Source organism: Leptinotarsa decemlineata, unplaced genomic scaffold (genome assembly GCF_025532065.1).
Source record: "Leptinotarsa decemlineata unplaced genomic scaffold, Ldec_3_MD MMD2_tig00003736_RagTag_RagTag, whole genome shotgun sequence".
NCBI lineage: Eukaryota > Metazoa > Arthropoda > Insecta > Coleoptera > Chrysomelidae > Leptinotarsa > Leptinotarsa decemlineata.
In genome coordinates this window covers 8,072,702-8,090,210 of record NW_027412593.1, presented here as the reverse complement: position 1 = coordinate 8,090,210, position 17,509 = coordinate 8,072,702, and the positions used below count along the sequence as shown (strand labels likewise).

Below are 17,509 nucleotides of genomic sequence, written 5' to 3'. Positions count from 1 at the left end.
AAAATATGCCGTTTAATCAACCCACCAATTCATGTTCAGGAATTTTATGAAAATTCTGTATACTCCACTGGATTCAGGATGTCTTGAAATATTACTGATCACAGTTTCATCGAAATCTGTTCGGTAATAAAAAAGTTATAAAGGAATAAAATTTGAAAAATATGTTGTTCAATGGAATTTTAGCAACGTTCTTACTACACCACTGGATTAGGGGCAATATTCAACAAAATTTTATTTATTCAAATAAAATTCATGAAACGTTTATGGGAGAATCAATTTCCTTTCATAATGTATGTCGAACCATATCAATCAATCAGTTTATCACAACAAACTTTAGTGTAAATAATTTCAAATGAATCTACAAAAAACTAACTGTAAGTACATTTTTCTAATTGCTACAAACTAGCGGAAAACAATCTTTTATTCACAATCAATGTAAAAATAGAAACCAAGAAGATACCGAATTGAAAAATAAATGAGTGCAATTCATATTCTGGTGGCCTCCACCAAACTTCCATCCAATTCAATGCATTTATCATATCGCTTACGATTATTTTTTAAAGTATTCCTCAATTGTTGTGGAGTAATTGCATCGCAAGCTTGCTGAATTCTGGTGCACAGTTCCACTCGATTCCTTGGTTGTGATTTGTAAACCTTTTGTGTAACATAACCCCAAAGGAAAAAATCGAGTGAAGTAAGGTCAGGCGATCTTGGTGGCCATCCAATTAATGTACTCCCCCTTCCTATCCAACGATTAGGGTAATTTTGATTCAGCCAACTCTTCACAATTCCCGCATTATGTATGGAACAACCATCTAACTGAAAATATAAATTTCTTGTTTCTGCAAGGAGAAGTTCATCTATTGCGTCCGAAAATTCATTCCTTAAAAATTGTAGGAAAATTGCGCCATTCATGTTGCCGTCGAAAAAGAATGGTCCAATTATCCTTTCATTCAGTATTCCACACCAAACGTTCACTTTTTCTGAATACTGCCTTTTACAGTTTATCACCCAGTTAGGATTTTCAGTGGCCCAATAGCGAATATTTTGTGATGAAACCACTCCATTTGTTGTGAAACTAGCTTCATCACTAAATAAAATTTTCTTTAAAAATTGCCTGTCATTAAGATACTCGCCCTGGGCCCATAAGCAGAATTCCAATCGTTTTTCTTGATCACCTAGTTCCAGAGTATGTAAAAACTTTGGTTTAAATGGCCTCAATTTATTTTTCTTCAGACATCGCCTAGCATTCTCCCTAGGTAAGTTTAAATCTAAGCTGGCATCCCTCAAACTACTATTTGGATTATTTCTGAAGTAATCTAATATAGTCTGGTTATTTTCGTCGTTCCTTCTTCGTATATTGTTCTTTAAAATATACAATGTGGTTACTGCTCCAGTCCGATTGAAAACTTGGTTTATTTTATGTACCGTGCTGTTACTTACGGCTGGACGATTTGGGTGTCTTTCATTGAATATTCTAGTTACTTCTCTTTTACTCCGGTAATCATCACCGGAAAGACGTATAATTTCGATTTTTTCTTGAATTGACAATTGAGCCATTATCTGTTTTTATTTTGAAACACAAATTATTCAGTTCACTAATGGTGCGTAACAAAATGACAATTTAACAAAATGACAATTCATGCGCAAATAAATAGATGAGAAACTGTAAGTCACAGCCAGTGTTGCCATTTGTGGCGACTTGTCGCCAAAATGACTACTTTTTACGATGTTTCGAGCCTGGCGGCGATTTTTCAAAAAGTGCCCGTTTTTGGCGACTTTTAGAACATTACCTTCAATTATTTTATTTTTCAGTAGTGTCAGAAAAACACCCAGTGTTGACCTAATTAATATCGATAACAGTTGCTTAAACAATTTAATATTATTCGCCAGAAGTCGCAATAATATTTTTAAGGGATGCCAAAATAAATAATAGCTAAAGGCAACTAAATATGGCACCGTCGCGTGCGAAATCTCGGGGAATCCCCGTCATGCTTTTCATAGCGGCTGGAGCGCGTTGGGCAATTTTAGTCGACTAGCCAACGTTCAGCACGTTTTTGATTAATTTTATTGATTGTGATAGTAAAATTTGTCAATTTACTAATTTACTTTATTTCACTACTTGTGTGTAAGGCCAGTGACGCATGATGTTATGTGAATTGAGTTGAATTTGTATATTTTATTTTAATTTCCGATATTTCCTTGGTTAATATGAGTGAAATTACCAAATACTTTAGTCTTGCGTCAACTTCTAGGACTGGTAAGTTATTTGCTCAGTTTATTTGATATTATTGGTATTTATTTTTTAAATTTTTCTTTAAGATGAAACAACAAAAAATACTAGTAGCAGTAGTTCTGACGAAATTGAGACTCCCCAATCAAAAAGAGCACATATTGTGAAAAATCGAAGTTTTTCAGTTGAATGGTTGGATGAGCCATTATTTGAGGGATGGTTAATGGAATGCGATGGAAAACCTAAATGCAAATGTTGTAACGTTTCTCTATCAGCAAAAAAATCGGACTTAATAAAACATGCGAATACAAATAAACACAAAATAAGCTCCCAAAAAATAGCTAATACAAAAACTTTAAATGTACTATTTAAACAACAAAATATAACAAAGGACATTATGATTGCTGATTTAAAGTACACATTGTTAGTTGTCAGTCATAATTTTAGCTTCAATTCGGTACAACATATTGTAAATATTTCAAAAAGTGTTTTTAAAGATTCTTCTTTAAGCGGAAAAGTAAAATTAAGTCGCACAAAATGTAGTTCAATAGTTACAAACGTTCTCTCACCTGTTATTTGCGACAATCTAAGAGAAACAATGAAAAACAAACTTTTTTCTGTTCTAGTAGATGAGAGCACAGATATCTCCAACACTAGGGTGTTGTGCATACTTGTAAGATTTATTAACGGTAGCCAAGGTTTAACAACACAAATTTTAGATTGTATAAAAATAGGTGCTGATGAAGGGACTGCCAAAGGTTTATTTTTGCTGTTTAACAAAGCTGTGAATAATTTCAATTTAAAATATGAAAACATTGTTGGATATTGTTCTGATAATACCAGTGTCATGATGGGTGTAAAGGAATCTTTTAAAACCCATTTACTCAATAAGAACGAGAATATCGTTGTCAGTGGTTGTATATGTCACAGTGCTCACCTTGTAGTATCTGCAGCTTCTGAAGTACTGCCTTCAAATATTGAATCCCTCTTACAAAATATCTACGCATATTTTTCCCGATCTCCCAAACGTCAGTCTATTTTAGAGGAATTCCAAAATTTTTTTAGAAAGGAAAAACATAAGATCTTAGCTCCGGCAAAAACACGTTGGCTATCGCTTTCTAAATGCGTCGAAAGAGTTCTTAAGCAATGGGATGTTTTAGCGGAATTATTTAAAGTAGCCTGTTTTGAAGATAAAAATTCCACTGCCCAAATCATTTACAATGAATTTCAAAATCCATTCGTAAAAGCCTACTTTGAATTTCTTCTTTTTATCTTACCACTCTTCAATGAATTTAATAGCCTTTTTCAATCCTCAAAAGTACTTTTTCCAATTATCAGTAAAGAGAGTAAACGGTTTATTAGGCAGTTGTGCGGTAATTTCATCAAACCAGAATTACTTTCAGACAATTCTCTTTTTACTTCAAATTTTGAACATCCCCACAGTTTGTTACCTCTTGAAGAAATTCAGTTTGGACTCAGTGAGCAAACAACTGCTTTATTTGGTAGCCTGGATAACGGCGATGTTCAGCAATTTAAATTTAGGTGTCTTAGTTTCTATCAAAAAGCCGCCACTGATTCTGTTAGAAGATTTCCCGTAAAAGAAACATGGATGGATTATTTAGATTTTGTTGAACCAACTAATATTTTTAATTATAAATTTAATGAAAATTCTGTCAAAAATATAAAAATGGGTTTAAAAAAATTTAAACATATTGGGGATGACAATTTGGCATTTTCTGGAATTTTAAAAATTCAGCATTATTTTTCTTCTGAAGAAAAAAAGATGTGGGAACAGAAATCGGTGGTTTCTTTTGGACCGATTTAGAAGAAACTAAAAATTTTAATGGCACATTATTATTTTTAAATATAGCTAAAATTGTTAATGCTATATTTTAATCATACCACATGGAAATGCAGATGTAGAAAGAGTGTTTTCTAACATGCTGGACATTAAAACAAAAAACGAAACAAAATGAGTGCACAAATGTTAAGCGATCTATTGAGAATCAAATTAGAATTAAAACAAAACAAAGACTGTTGTACGACATATAATTTTAGCGATAAACATTTTTCACGAATGGGCAATATATATAAAAGTTCAAAAGATGATGTAAAATTATGTTCAGATTCCGATAGTGAATCAAACTGAATGTTTTGTTTTTCTTGTATTTTGTATTTTTTTTTTTAATATTATTTTTATTTATATTTTGTTGTGAGTAATAGACTTCGTTTTATGTTTGTTATTTTGCCAATTTAGGGATGTATTTATTTTTTTTATATTTATTCTAGGATAATAAAGTTTGTTTTCGTTTGTTCCCTAAAAAACATTGTTTTATTTTACATATTTACTCTCCCATGTACTTGAAAGATGTGGCGACAAAGTGGCGACTTTTCATATCCGCTCGTGGCGATATTTCAGTAGATCGCTCTGGCAACACTGGTCACAGCTAACTTGTTTATTTCATTAATGCATTCTGAATAACAGGAAGTTAAAATTGCAAATCTCATTTTTTGCTATTCAACAAAAGGAAGAAATCACAGCTGATGTTACCTACTGGAATGATAATAATTATTATCCATTGCATATTTTTTTCGTTATAATTTCTATTGGGAGTACATTAGACTTGTCTTATATTGTTGAAATTGTTTTCATGAAGATTAACCAGGAGTTCTCTCCTGATTGTACTTGTTTATGTATCCACTCCACTTCGAGAAATACCTATAGACTATTTTTACCATCATGATTTTCAGATGTTATAATTGTACGACATTGCAATAATCACCCCAATAATTTTTTCAATAATCAACAGTGGTGTAGTAAGAACGTTGTTAAAATTTCATTTTACAACATATTTTTCAAATTTCATTCCCTTATAACTTTTTTATTACTGAACAGATTTCGATGAAACTGTGACCAGTGATATTTCAAGACATCCTGAATCCAGTGGAGTATACAGAATTTTCATAAAATTCCTGAACATGAATTGGTGGGTTGATTAAACGGCATATTTTTCAAATTTCATTCCTTTATAACTCTTTTATTGATTGACGCATTTCAACGTAATTTACATGTTACCCATTTGAAAATGTCACAAATCCAGCGGTGTAGTCAGAGTTTTTCTAAAAAAATCGCTAGTAATTTTTTTAGATTTTTGACCTTGAAAAATAAGATTAGTTGGCCCTGGAAATTGAGATTTATTCATGATATTTGGTGTCCTAATAGACTTTTTGAATATCTACCTAACAAAAAAAACATTCCAATCGGTTGAAAAATGTAAGTTTTATAAGGGTGCTTCCATCTTAAATGGGTCACACTGTAGATTAATCGGTGACCTGTGTCTGATGCGTAAAAGGATCTGACTCACTTGCAGGTGAAATTGCTCTGCTGAAGGAAGTAGCGAAGTGTACAAAAACTAAATGGGGCAAAAAATGTGCAGATTTTGGTGCATTTCGTAAACCAACAAATTCGTTAGATAGATGTCAAATAATGAGCATTCGCTTTAAATTTTTTTAGGCTATTTTGTCTGACTACGAGAAATATATATTTAGTTCCGCTTTGTTAGCTCAGTCTATCATGACAGAATAATAAACAATTGTTCATTGTTATATGTTCTAAGGGACATGGTTCATACTACATGCCAAATTGTTGGTCCATACTGTAGCGATAGAGAAATCGAATAACTCGAATAATTCATTGTATTCGATTCATTTGATTAAATTAAAACGATTCGACTTTAGGTTTTTGGTTCCGTACTTGGTTTGGTGTTACTCACAGAACTATAACTTGGAAACTTAAGTTCTGTGGTGTTACTTCTGTTGTGCTTCTGTCAATACTCTAAGCTATCAATGCTACAGTTGACGTAAAAAATAACAAATGACAGAAATTTTTTTATGATCGTGCTTTTTCGAATTAGAAAATAAATGATTATTCACAATTCTCATATGATTATTATATAAACAACAATCAGCCTTTTTTTACTATTATATTTAGCTACATCTCCGCCTAACAGGAAACCTAGGTATTTATTCTAATAAACAAAGTACTCAATAATTACAAATTCCATACTCTATTAAAATAACCTATATCAAGCATATATGAAACGAATCGTTTAATAAATAAGATCTGTGGTCAACACAAAAAGGAATAATTTGAGAAAATTTATTTCTGGTTAATTGAAATAAAAATAAAAAAAAAAGCATATTTTATTTTTTAACCTTATGGTGAGAAAAAAGTTGTTCTACTTATGTAGAAGGAGTAAATTCTAGGTAAAAAAATATGAATATCAATAAAATATCCACAGGTAGATAGATAATACACTGAAGTATTTTCAAACTGGTAGAAAAAATGTACCCAAAACAATTTCTTTGAACTATGGTTTATAAACCAAGTAAAATTCAATTCAACACTAAGGATTATTACCTGATACTGTAAAGTAAATGTTAACACTTTTGTGTTTTCTATAAATGAACTCAACCAACAAATTAACAAGTAGAATTATATGGCTTACTGCGCCTGAATGGAAGCAAAAGCCAATAATATAGAGAGAGAAAAGTACAATCCTAACCACCTGTGCGTTCCACGTTCAATGTGTTAAGCTACTTTGTTAATTTTGGAATAAACAGCGAGCTACCCACACGGAAGCCACGTAACGCAACGTAAATGAAATAATCCACAGTGAATTTATCATTAGTATTTATTTTACTATTTAACTGGTAATACATATATAGGTACTAATAATAAACTAATAACAAAATAACTAATATTACTAGTACGTACTTGTTCATAGCTACATTCCTACCTATCAAACGAAGGTGTTTGAAAAATAAACACAACCTTTTATCCAGCCACTACGGCATGTCACGTATGATTTAAAAATAGTTAATAATAACAACAAAAAAGTAACGCACTATCATGAACATAAACAGTGAAAAATAAAAAAGCACGTTCAATGAGAAGGCTGACACTCAGACTCATCGATAATTTTTTTAATGTTTGCAGTATAATTTGATGCATCCATTCGAATGCAATTATCCAAATGTTCATCTGTAAGTCGATTGCGATATTTGTTCTTAATAAACTTTATATTGGAAAAAGAAGATTCACACAAATAGGTTGAACTGAATAATGCTTTCACTTTCAAGGCAACACGGCATAGAACTGAATATTTGTCTTTACTTACAATAGGCCAGATACATTCAGTACTTGAGACTAACGATTTTAAGGCTAAATCATTTTGAAACTCAATGACTTCCATTTCTGTTGCAGCGATGTCTTCGCCAAAGTTCTGCATAACACAAGTTGCAAACTGTTGGATATCAATTTCCATAAAGGGTGAAACAACAAACTGCGCTACTAAAGCCATTTCATTGAAATCCTTAAAACGATTTTTGAAGTTATTCTTCAGGGTAGAAATTATTTCTACATGATATTTGTTGTCATAGGGTTCTAATGGATTTTGAGATATTTTTTCTGAAAGAATAGGAAAATGCTTGGCATCGCTGTTAATTAGGTTTTGTTCCCAAAACTCCAGCTTTTTGATAAATGCTTTTATATCAGAAATCATTTCCGCTAGTTCTTTATCTCTCCCCTGAAGCTGCAAATTAAGTTCGTTTAATTTCTCTCTAATGTCTACGAGAAAATCAAAATCTCTAAGCCAGATTGAATTTTCTAGTTCCGGAGTCGGTTCATCGCGTTGTTTGAATAATTGAACTATGCCAGATAGGACATCATTAAAACGTTTCAGCACCCATCGGACTTAACCATCAGCACTTAACCATCGGACTTCAGAGTGAAGGAATAGGTCCCCGTATTGACAGTCAACTTCATCGGCCAAGGTTCTGAATAATCTTCTTTGTAACGCTTGAGCTCTAATCTTGTTCACAATTTTTACCACCAGTTTCATAACGTTTTTTAGTTTCAGGAAATTTCCACATAATGCTTGCTGATGGATAATGCAGTGGTTACAGAGAAATTGCGGAAAAGTTTCATCTTTACGATGAAACGCCACCAGACCCTTATCACAACCCACCATAGCTGGAGCGCCATCAGTTGTTAAGCCTACTATTTTCCATATTGGAATTTTCTCGGAAGAAATAATATTTTTTAAATGAGAAAACAACTCATGTCCAGTAGTGTGTCCTTTCAGTGGAATAAACTTCAAAAGATCTTTAATCGTAAAATCACTGAAAACCATTCTGACGAACACGGCCATCTGGGCAGAGTCAACGACATCTGTTGATTCATCCAGTTGAAGTGAAAAATAAACACAGTTATATAAGTCAGTTCTTAACTGTAAAAAAATATCATTGCTCATTACTTCTACACGTCTCATCACTGTATTAGCAGAAAGTTGCATAGATTTTATAGCTGAAACTATCTCGTCTTTATTTCTAAAGTTGGCAAATAACGAATCAGCAGCTTCTGAAAACGCCTGGTTTATCATTTCCCCGTCTTCATAAGGTTTCTTTTTTTGTGCAATTATCTGGGACACACGGTACGATGCTTCAGTTGCAGCCTTATTTTTGTCGACTATTCTTAAAAATATTGATTGTTGTCCAATTAACTGCTTTTTTAACTGTTTCAGTTTCTCCTTTTTGGCGGCAGAATGTAGTGGGAATGATTTTTCAAAATTAGAATGTACAGTTTTATGATGTCTCTCAATATTTCCTTTTTTAGCAACGGAGACCGAAGTATTACATAACAAACATACATTTTTATCTTTAACTTCTGTGAAAAAGTATTGTTCTTCCCATTCCGAATGAAAGTGGTATGTCTTTACCTTCTTACAACTGCTTGCCATAATATTATTTTTGTTGTTCTCTACTAACCCAACCGCTGGACGTTGGTTACGCGTTCAGTTTTAAACTAAGCACAATGTCGCCGCGCCGTGCGTAGTTATCCCGTTCAAAGCAATCCAGATCGTTCTCGAACACTAACGCGCTGGTCCGGCTGGTCGGTTCTAGCCGATTCTAGCACGTTGCCGCTGTTTATGTTTAATATTATGACAATTAGATTTTCTTGTGGAATTTTCGAAAGCTTCTATGATTTTTGCAGTTTGTATTTTTTTAATTAAAATCGTTGTGAGAGCTACCAGAATTGCCTTCGCGAGCTACCGGTAGCTCGCAATCGACAGGTTGGCGACCCCTGCACTAAGCGTTCACAACGATCACGCTCACGACCGCACTTTCTTCCGTTCCACTTGCTTGCGAGCGTTACTGTTGTAAACTCAAGTGGAATGGATTATGGAACGTTTTGGGCGTTTAGTAAACATTACAAATGGCGAGGTTGAAAACATGAAGATGAAGTCAATTCAAGTACATGATTTTCTATAAATGTTAATTTTGAAATTTCATGTCTATTTGCACACTTAGATTACATTCTTAATTTATGCTACTCTTGAATTTACTTCATTATGTGCAAGTTATTATTCCATTGATTACTTATGAGACTGAATACTGAAATAAGTTATGAAATTGGGAATTAATTACGAATGATATATAACTTTTATGTCATATTTCAAAAACAATTTGAAAAATTGCGCTGAATTATTCTCAATGTCCACTTCGACCCACCTCCTCAGATGGGTCGTTGTGAGATTGCCGTGAGCGAAAGCAATGACATCATGAATGATGTTTTTGAGGCGACCACACCACACAACGCCCGCGGTCATTATATGGAGCGGTTCTAGGAGCATTTTGATCGTTTTGAGCGATTAGTGGTACGCACGGAAAGATTGACTTACCGTTGTAATCGGAATTCAATCGGACTGTTGATTTTTTCACCGGCTTTTTACCGATAGATTTCATCAATGTTCCTTTTGTCATCGGTGTACATTGATGAACTCCATGGATTAGATCGAAGCTAACGCAAATTAATCTGATGGATTCCTGTTTCGTGTCAACAGACCGATATGTTTATCAGCACAGAACTATATCTAAGTTATAGTTCTGTGGTTATCAGACTAAAGTATGCAGGTGGCAGCACTGACGTTTTTTTCATTGTTTATAGTGATTCCTTATAGGAACCCTATTCGGCACCGTTTGATATTCGAACAGTTTTCTCTCTCTTGTTTGTATTGAATTATAAGAGATGAAAATAGTATTATTGCTGCATAAATTGCAACCGGTGCGAGAGTAGAAAACTACGGCTAGTGCATTGTTACGTGGTTGAATGCAGTCTTATTTATTTTTATTTATGTTTTGATTTGAGAATGTCCAGGGAACATAGGTAAATATTTGTTCAGTTTTAACATTATCCTAGAATAATATTTGTAATAAAGCTGCTGAGAGCTGATATTTTTCAACAGCTTGGTTGGTTGATTGTTGCCAAGATCAATTAGCAGACAAATCAGAGAATTCCATTGGCATTATATATTATCTTCAAGAGATATGACATGCAAAAGCTGGGTCAATTCCTTCCGTTAAAGACGTGCAACGTCCCGTATTCGCCGACATGACTTCAAGACAGCAAAATTCATCCCAACCTAATAGAATTGGGGCATCCCAAAATTTCCAGAAAAGTTACACATCTTCAACGCATCAAGGTCCTCCTCCCCCATATTTATCTCCAAATGATAACCCAAGCAAACGTTTCAAGCCAGAAACTGGCCAAAAGACAACAATGGGCCAACCAGCCTACAGTTTATCGCCGCAACAGTTACACCTTTTGAATAACCTCCAGCAAAATGTGGGTACATTGAATTCAACACAACTGAATATCATGCATCATCTCCAACAACAGTACAGATTAACGCAGCAGACTCAAGAACAACAAATTGCCCAAAGACACCCAGCACCAAGACCAGCAGGCACAACAACTCCAGCTTATAGTAATGTTCAGTCATTTGGACAAATCATTTCCTCAACGAACACTGCCAAAAGTGATAAATTGGTTCAATCTAGTCCTGTTGTTGAACCTAGAGAGTTTATGGTACATTCTGGACCTCATACAGCTGATCTTGATGAGGATTTAGAGGAGGATCTCAAAGACATATTTGCACAAAAAGATCTTGCTACAACTCTAGCTGAAAATTTATTGAAACACTTCGGTTCAGATGATATGGACGTGAAAGAGCCTATATCTGTACCAAATTCTCATGGAAATAATAATAGTCCAAACATGTTGCCTTCACAACGTTTTTCGCCTTCAAACATTGATTCTAGATCAGAAATTGTAGCTGATGTTAAGGGAAAAGTCAAATCACCCATACATGAGAGCGTATTGACAGTTAAAGCAGAGCCACCTTGGGATTTTGACAAAATCAATTCAGGAGAGAAAAAGTCTAAAATCGAATACAATATTGAAATGGATGCGCAGACAATAATAAAATTGTGCAAAAGTGAAGTTGTAAATGGTAATATCAATAGCTCAATAATATCGGACTCGGCTCCACCACCAATACCTCCTGACCCTCCTTCGGTAGTACTCTCAGCCATAAACAACTTTTACCTCCCACCCCCTCAGTCTTCTTGGAAAACAAAAAACATGCATTCAGCCCTCAATTACAAGAATTTTGCCTGAAACATCCCATAGCGGTGGTTAGAGGATTAGCGTCTGCATTAAAACTTGATTTGGGTTTATTTTCAACAAAAACATTGGTTGAGGCTAATCCAGATCACAGTGTGGAGGTGAGGACGCAAATACAACAACCATCAGATGAAAACTGGATCCACAAACAGGCAGAAAAGTTTGGGCTTGCATTTCACATAGATCTCACACTACCATTGCTAGATACGCCCAGTATCAAGCGTGGAGTTTCAAGGAAAGTTTGCGAGAAGAGCGAGAAAAGACTAATGCCTTATCAGATTCAGACTCGAAGGACTCTTCCCAGTGTGGTGCAAAAAGGAGAAAAATCAATATTAGCATCACACCATCGATCATAAAAAATTGTAAAGAACAGAAAACCTTAAAGTTTGGTACTAATGTTGATTTATCTGATGAACGTAAGTGGAGACCGCAGCTTCAAGAACTGATGAAATTACCTGCATTTGCACGAATAGTGTCTGCGGCAAATATGCTCTCTCACGTTGGACATGTCATTCTTGGTATGAACACGGTCCAACTTTATATGAAGGTTCCTGGGAGTCGAACGCCAGGACACCAAGAGAACAATAATTTTTGTTCGATTAATATCAATATAGGTCCGGGTGATTGTGAATGGTTTGGGGTTCCTGATGCCTATTGGGGTTCTGTTTATGCTTTGTGTGAGAAAAACCAAATAAATTATCTCCATGGCTCTTGGTGGCCAGTTCTAGAAGATCTCTATCATGCCAATATTCCGGTGTATCGCTTTTTGCAGAGGCCTGGAGACTTGGTGTGGGTCAATGCTGGGTGTGTACATTGGGTTCAAGCTGTTGGGTGGTGCAATAACATTGCATGGAACGTTGGACCATTAACGGCAAGACAGTACCAGCTTGCAATTGAAAGATACGAGTGGAATAAGTTGCAGAGTTTCAAATCGATTGTACCCATGCTCCATTTGTCTTGGAATTTGGCAAGAAATATAAAAGTATCCGATAGAAGACTGTTTGAGATGATAAAGAATTGTCTGTTGAGAACTTTAACAAAATGCTCTCGAATACTGGAGTATGTCAAGAATAGAGGTGTTGAGGTTAAGTTTCATGGCAGGGGAAAGAACGAATCTTCGCACTACTGCGGGCATTGTGAAGTTGAAGTATTCAACATTCTTTTCATCAAAGAGCAAGAGAAAAGGCATGTGGTGCATTGCATGGACTGTGCCCGCAAGCAATCCCCAAATTTGGAAGGTTTCGTTTGTCTAGAAGAATATAAACTCCAAGAACTTTGTGAAGTTTATAATAATTTTAAATTATATTCGGATATAAATTCTGCTCAGGATCAGTATCGACTTGTATAGTTAATTCATTAGGTGACCACTAAAGTCAGCTATCACTGCCACTTGTAACTGATGTACAACTTTAATATTTATAATTGCTTTAATAGGTATTGTATTGTCAAATAAACACATTGTGGTACGTATAGGGTTGGGCAAGAGCAAAAGTGTAGAATGATGAGATTGTGAGGTATGTGTGATTTAAGAAATTTAGAAAAAAGTTAGATTGTATAGATTACAAGCCCTTTCAAAATTTTATGGGGTAAAGTGACCTACCATGCATCATGTTTACTTGGAGCACTCTACTGTGAGTTTTGAGCGGTATAGGTGACTATATGGGAAAATTGTATTTTCCACTTGAAGGTAGACAAAATATTATGTACGGCTTTCTAAAGAATGATAAAAAAATTATAGAGAATGTAGCTTTTTATACTTATACAGATTCACTAATCAGTAATATCATTTTCGCATTGTCTCAGTAAGTTGAAAAATTTTTATTATCAGGAAAACAAATCCTCATAAAAAGTTCTGTAAGAAATGAATCCTAAAATGCTACCATCGATCATCACATTATTTTAGTAGTATACACGGTTGGTCAAAAGTAAAATACATTTTATTGACGGTAATACAAATCATGAAATTATGAAACAACAAAAATTTGCGTATTTGCTTTTTCACCTGCAGCACCACATCATCTGAAGATCTTTATCTGCCAATGTCCTCTCTTTGATAAAACAAAGCGTAGGATGTCTTCAGAGGCTCCAAGACATCGCCAGAACACTTCGTGACACTACTATCGTCAAACTTAAACCTGTCCGTTTCGTCTTTGACGTAATAATAACCAGATTCAACTTCAGAACTACAGTGAATAATAGTGGTCTGCTAGATTGAAGTGTTCATCTATTTTAAACCTTCGTAAGAGTTTGGTGCTTCCTCAGCTATACTTTATTGACAATTTCAAAAAATTAACACCCAATTAAGTTTAAGAGATTTCGCAATAAATTATATGAATACAACAAATACTTACATCTAACTTGCTAAAAGTAAAACTAATTTATTAATAAAGAATAACACTGAGAAAATAAATTTACTGAATTGAAATATTAATTAGATAAATGAATGATTAAGATATGGAAAATTCAATAATTGAGGATGTTTATGTTTATATTTATTACCATTTATAATTTATTTCTGAGCGAGCGTAATGCTCGCTCTCAAATTTTGTTTCGTTCAATGAAAAGAAGTCTAGATCGACTTTATTACCACCAATAGCAACTCTAGACAGGGAAGAATGTTTACCGTAGTTACAACGATGAAAATCTATTGCAAATGTTTCTGTATTTATTTCTGTATTCCTTTATTTATTTTATTCATTATTTATTTATCTAACGGGCAACATCCAATATACAAACAAGTTATTACAATGGTGTACAGAAATACTTATGATTAAGATCATCTAAAAATCTAAAAAATGAAACCTAAAGAAATAGAAATTGAAAACTAAGAAAAATAATAACTGAAAACTAAGGACTATAACTGAGTACAATGTAATACACAATATTGGTGAAAAATAAGACCGAATTTTTATCGTAAATTATTACATATTGTCAAAAAATGAAGGTACTGTACTTTTGAGAACAAATCATACTTTTTTTGTAAATCCCATATATGATCGAAGGAATTCCATTACCCATGATTGCATTTTAGGTGTTTTTACAACTTTTCATGAAGAATAACTTCTTCCTAAAATTAATAATAAAAAAATCCATGGAGTACCTGGAGCGACACCATCTTCCTTACATCGTAATGGTGTAAGATCATTGCAAATTGGGGGGTTGAATCTAATTTTTAGATTGCAAAATCATACACTCCCGTAAACAGAGTAAATAAAAGGCTATGGCTAAATGTGATTTGAAACTGGAAGTATATTCAAACATATACAAAATAACACTAATTATGCCTTTATTCACACTATAAAAGAATGAGACCATTAATGTGTAAGGGCGGAACCAAGTTTCATTTGTTACATACTTATTTAAATGAGTTGGTACAGTTTCTTTTCTTACAATAATGTTAATTGATTTACTTTCAAACACAGGTACACATTTTAAAAATTATTGGATAGCTAGAATTTAGGTACTTCAAATTGTAAAATCATATATAAAGCATTGAATATGTGGATTGTATGGTGGAATTGGCCGATACTTGATGAAAATCCATAAAGTATTGAAAAAACACTTCATCGTGAGATTTTCACTAAACAGTTTTACAAAAACTGAGTAAAGACACGCCTGAAAAAGCCATTGTATGGCGAAATAAGTGTTGCGTTTTTGTAAAACTGTTTAGTGAAAAACTCACTATGAAGTGTTTCTTGAATATGTAGATTTTAGTTAGTGTAGACACCCCTGAAGAAGCTACTGTATAGCGAAACACGTGTTACATTTTTGTAAAACTGTTTTCCTGGTAATATATAATTATTGATACCTGAGAAATAATTGTATAGCATTTAGTTTTATTGGTGACAATATGTTGCAGCAGTATGTATCCTCCATGAAAAAACTATGGGATGACAAAAATGCTATTGATTCATGAAATAACAAATGAGATCATTAAATGAAGTTGTGAAGTGAACCCTGCTGCCTACTTCCAAGCTTCAGTTGTCGCTTGGGAGTAGACGGATTGAGGCCCCTGCAAAGCCTTGGCGTCAAGTCAGAAAACCCCTGGCAGCATGTCACTGCACTGAGGAGTAAGCAGATTGAGACCTCAGTGTAGTGATAGCTTCTTAAAAATGGCTTCAAAATCGAAGCAGAAACGTCGAACTACCAAAAACACATGACACTGTTCATCCGGAATAATCTATATAATGGAATTATATAAATGTCATATAGTACATTCTTCCTGTACCATTATTTTTGTATGCCATTAGATTCATATGAAATCTTGGAAAAAGCTATACAAGAATATTTTGTCGTCTTCTAGAAAATTCAATTTTCATATGAAATCACCTGAACTGCTCCAAAGTGACGGCGAGCTTTTAAGTTATCGTTTAAATAGCAGCGTCATTATAAACATGATTCACAGTGGGTCATTCAATCCCTTAAAAATTTTTGTCGGCTTGTCGTCTGGTAGTTATGAATGTTAGTAAGGAATGAGTGGGCTCTTGAATTTGCATTCTTGAAAACAATGGCAAATGTATGAACTAGCCAAGTTCATGTGATTATTTTCATGTTCTTCACGTGAACTTGAATAATCTTATTATTTCTAGGATATGAAAAACAATTAGAATTTGTCTAAAAATTGAACTGAGAGAATTTATTTCTATTTAGTGAAATTAATAATGATTATGAAACCTTTTTTATGTTCTTTTGACTGTTAGGTATACATAATCTTATGATCATTTCTATAATGAGTGAGACGAAAGATCAATTGAATGGTGGAGACTTTACATTTCTCATGTGTACTGAATGACACTGATTGATGATATCAGAATAAATTCAGAAAATTCTTGCAAAAAAAAATATTTGTTTTGAGAATATATAAAAATTTGTTCAATGCCTTTCACCCTTCAAAGTAGGTTTCTTTGACCACCCTTGACATTGAAGAATTTGTAGGTGTTTTTGCGATCCTGATTTAGATACATTCAATATTTTAAAGGTAAAATGACATCAAATTAATAATTTTTTGAAATAGATGGCTGAGTTCATAAATGTTGGTCAAGGATAGTTTAATACACTGAAATATCAGTTATGTTTGTTTCACTACTCGCGATGGTATAAGATAAAAAATGTTCACCTTTTTATTTGTATGGGATGCTCTCAATATTTTTCTAGTTTTGAAAATGACATCCATTTTTTTCTTAAGCCAATTTGTGAAGTTTTCCAATATATTTTCAGAACTGTTTCTGATATCATCAGTTTTCATCCCAAGAGAAACCACCATTTTCCTCTTTTACTAGACCATCGATCTCGTATCATTCAAAATTCATTTCAGCACTCATATTATTATTAAAAATTTTGTTAAGAGACTGACCATTTATTCTTGATGTAGCCTTGATGTATTGCTTATTGTAATTATTTAATTTTTTTTTGCATTACTTCTTTCCAATTGCTAACTTCAGTTTTGAATATTCAGTTTGTTTTCTATATTATAAAGTGAAACTATTTCTTTTTGCATTTGTAGTGAACTAAATTGTATACATTTCTAAACTGGGTCATATAAACAGAGATTTTGTTTTTGGAAGAAACATTTGAGCTGAACAAATGATTGTAAACTTTTACAATTATTGATGAGTTTGCACGAACTGACTTCGATTCATATATTATTAATTCATGATGAAATTGAATATTCATTTATTTATCTCTTTATAAAGTGTTTTTATATAATATTGTATTTGAATATTACCAATATTGAAAATAATTTGATATAA

General features: G+C 33.4%; 1 protein-coding gene and 1 pseudogene across 1 annotated transcript; both read left to right on the top strand.

Annotated features, from left to right (window-relative positions):
* The first annotated feature begins 1,849 nt into the window (after positions 1-1,849).
* Positions 1,850-4,058, top strand: LOC141483531 (zinc finger MYM-type protein 6-like). The gene is made up of 2 exons (XM_074178208.1): positions 1,850-2,260; positions 2,323-4,058. Exons 1-2 carry the CDS (start codon positions 2,212-2,214, stop codon positions 4,056-4,058), a joined length of 1,785 nt encoding a protein of 594 aa, XP_074034309.1. The 5' UTR covers positions 1,850-2,211.
* Positions 4,059-10,285: 6,227 nt separating this feature from the next.
* On the top strand, positions 10,286-17,245 carry LOC141479843 (lysine-specific demethylase 6A pseudogene; annotated as a pseudogene).
* Positions 17,246-17,509: the final 264 nt, after the last annotated feature.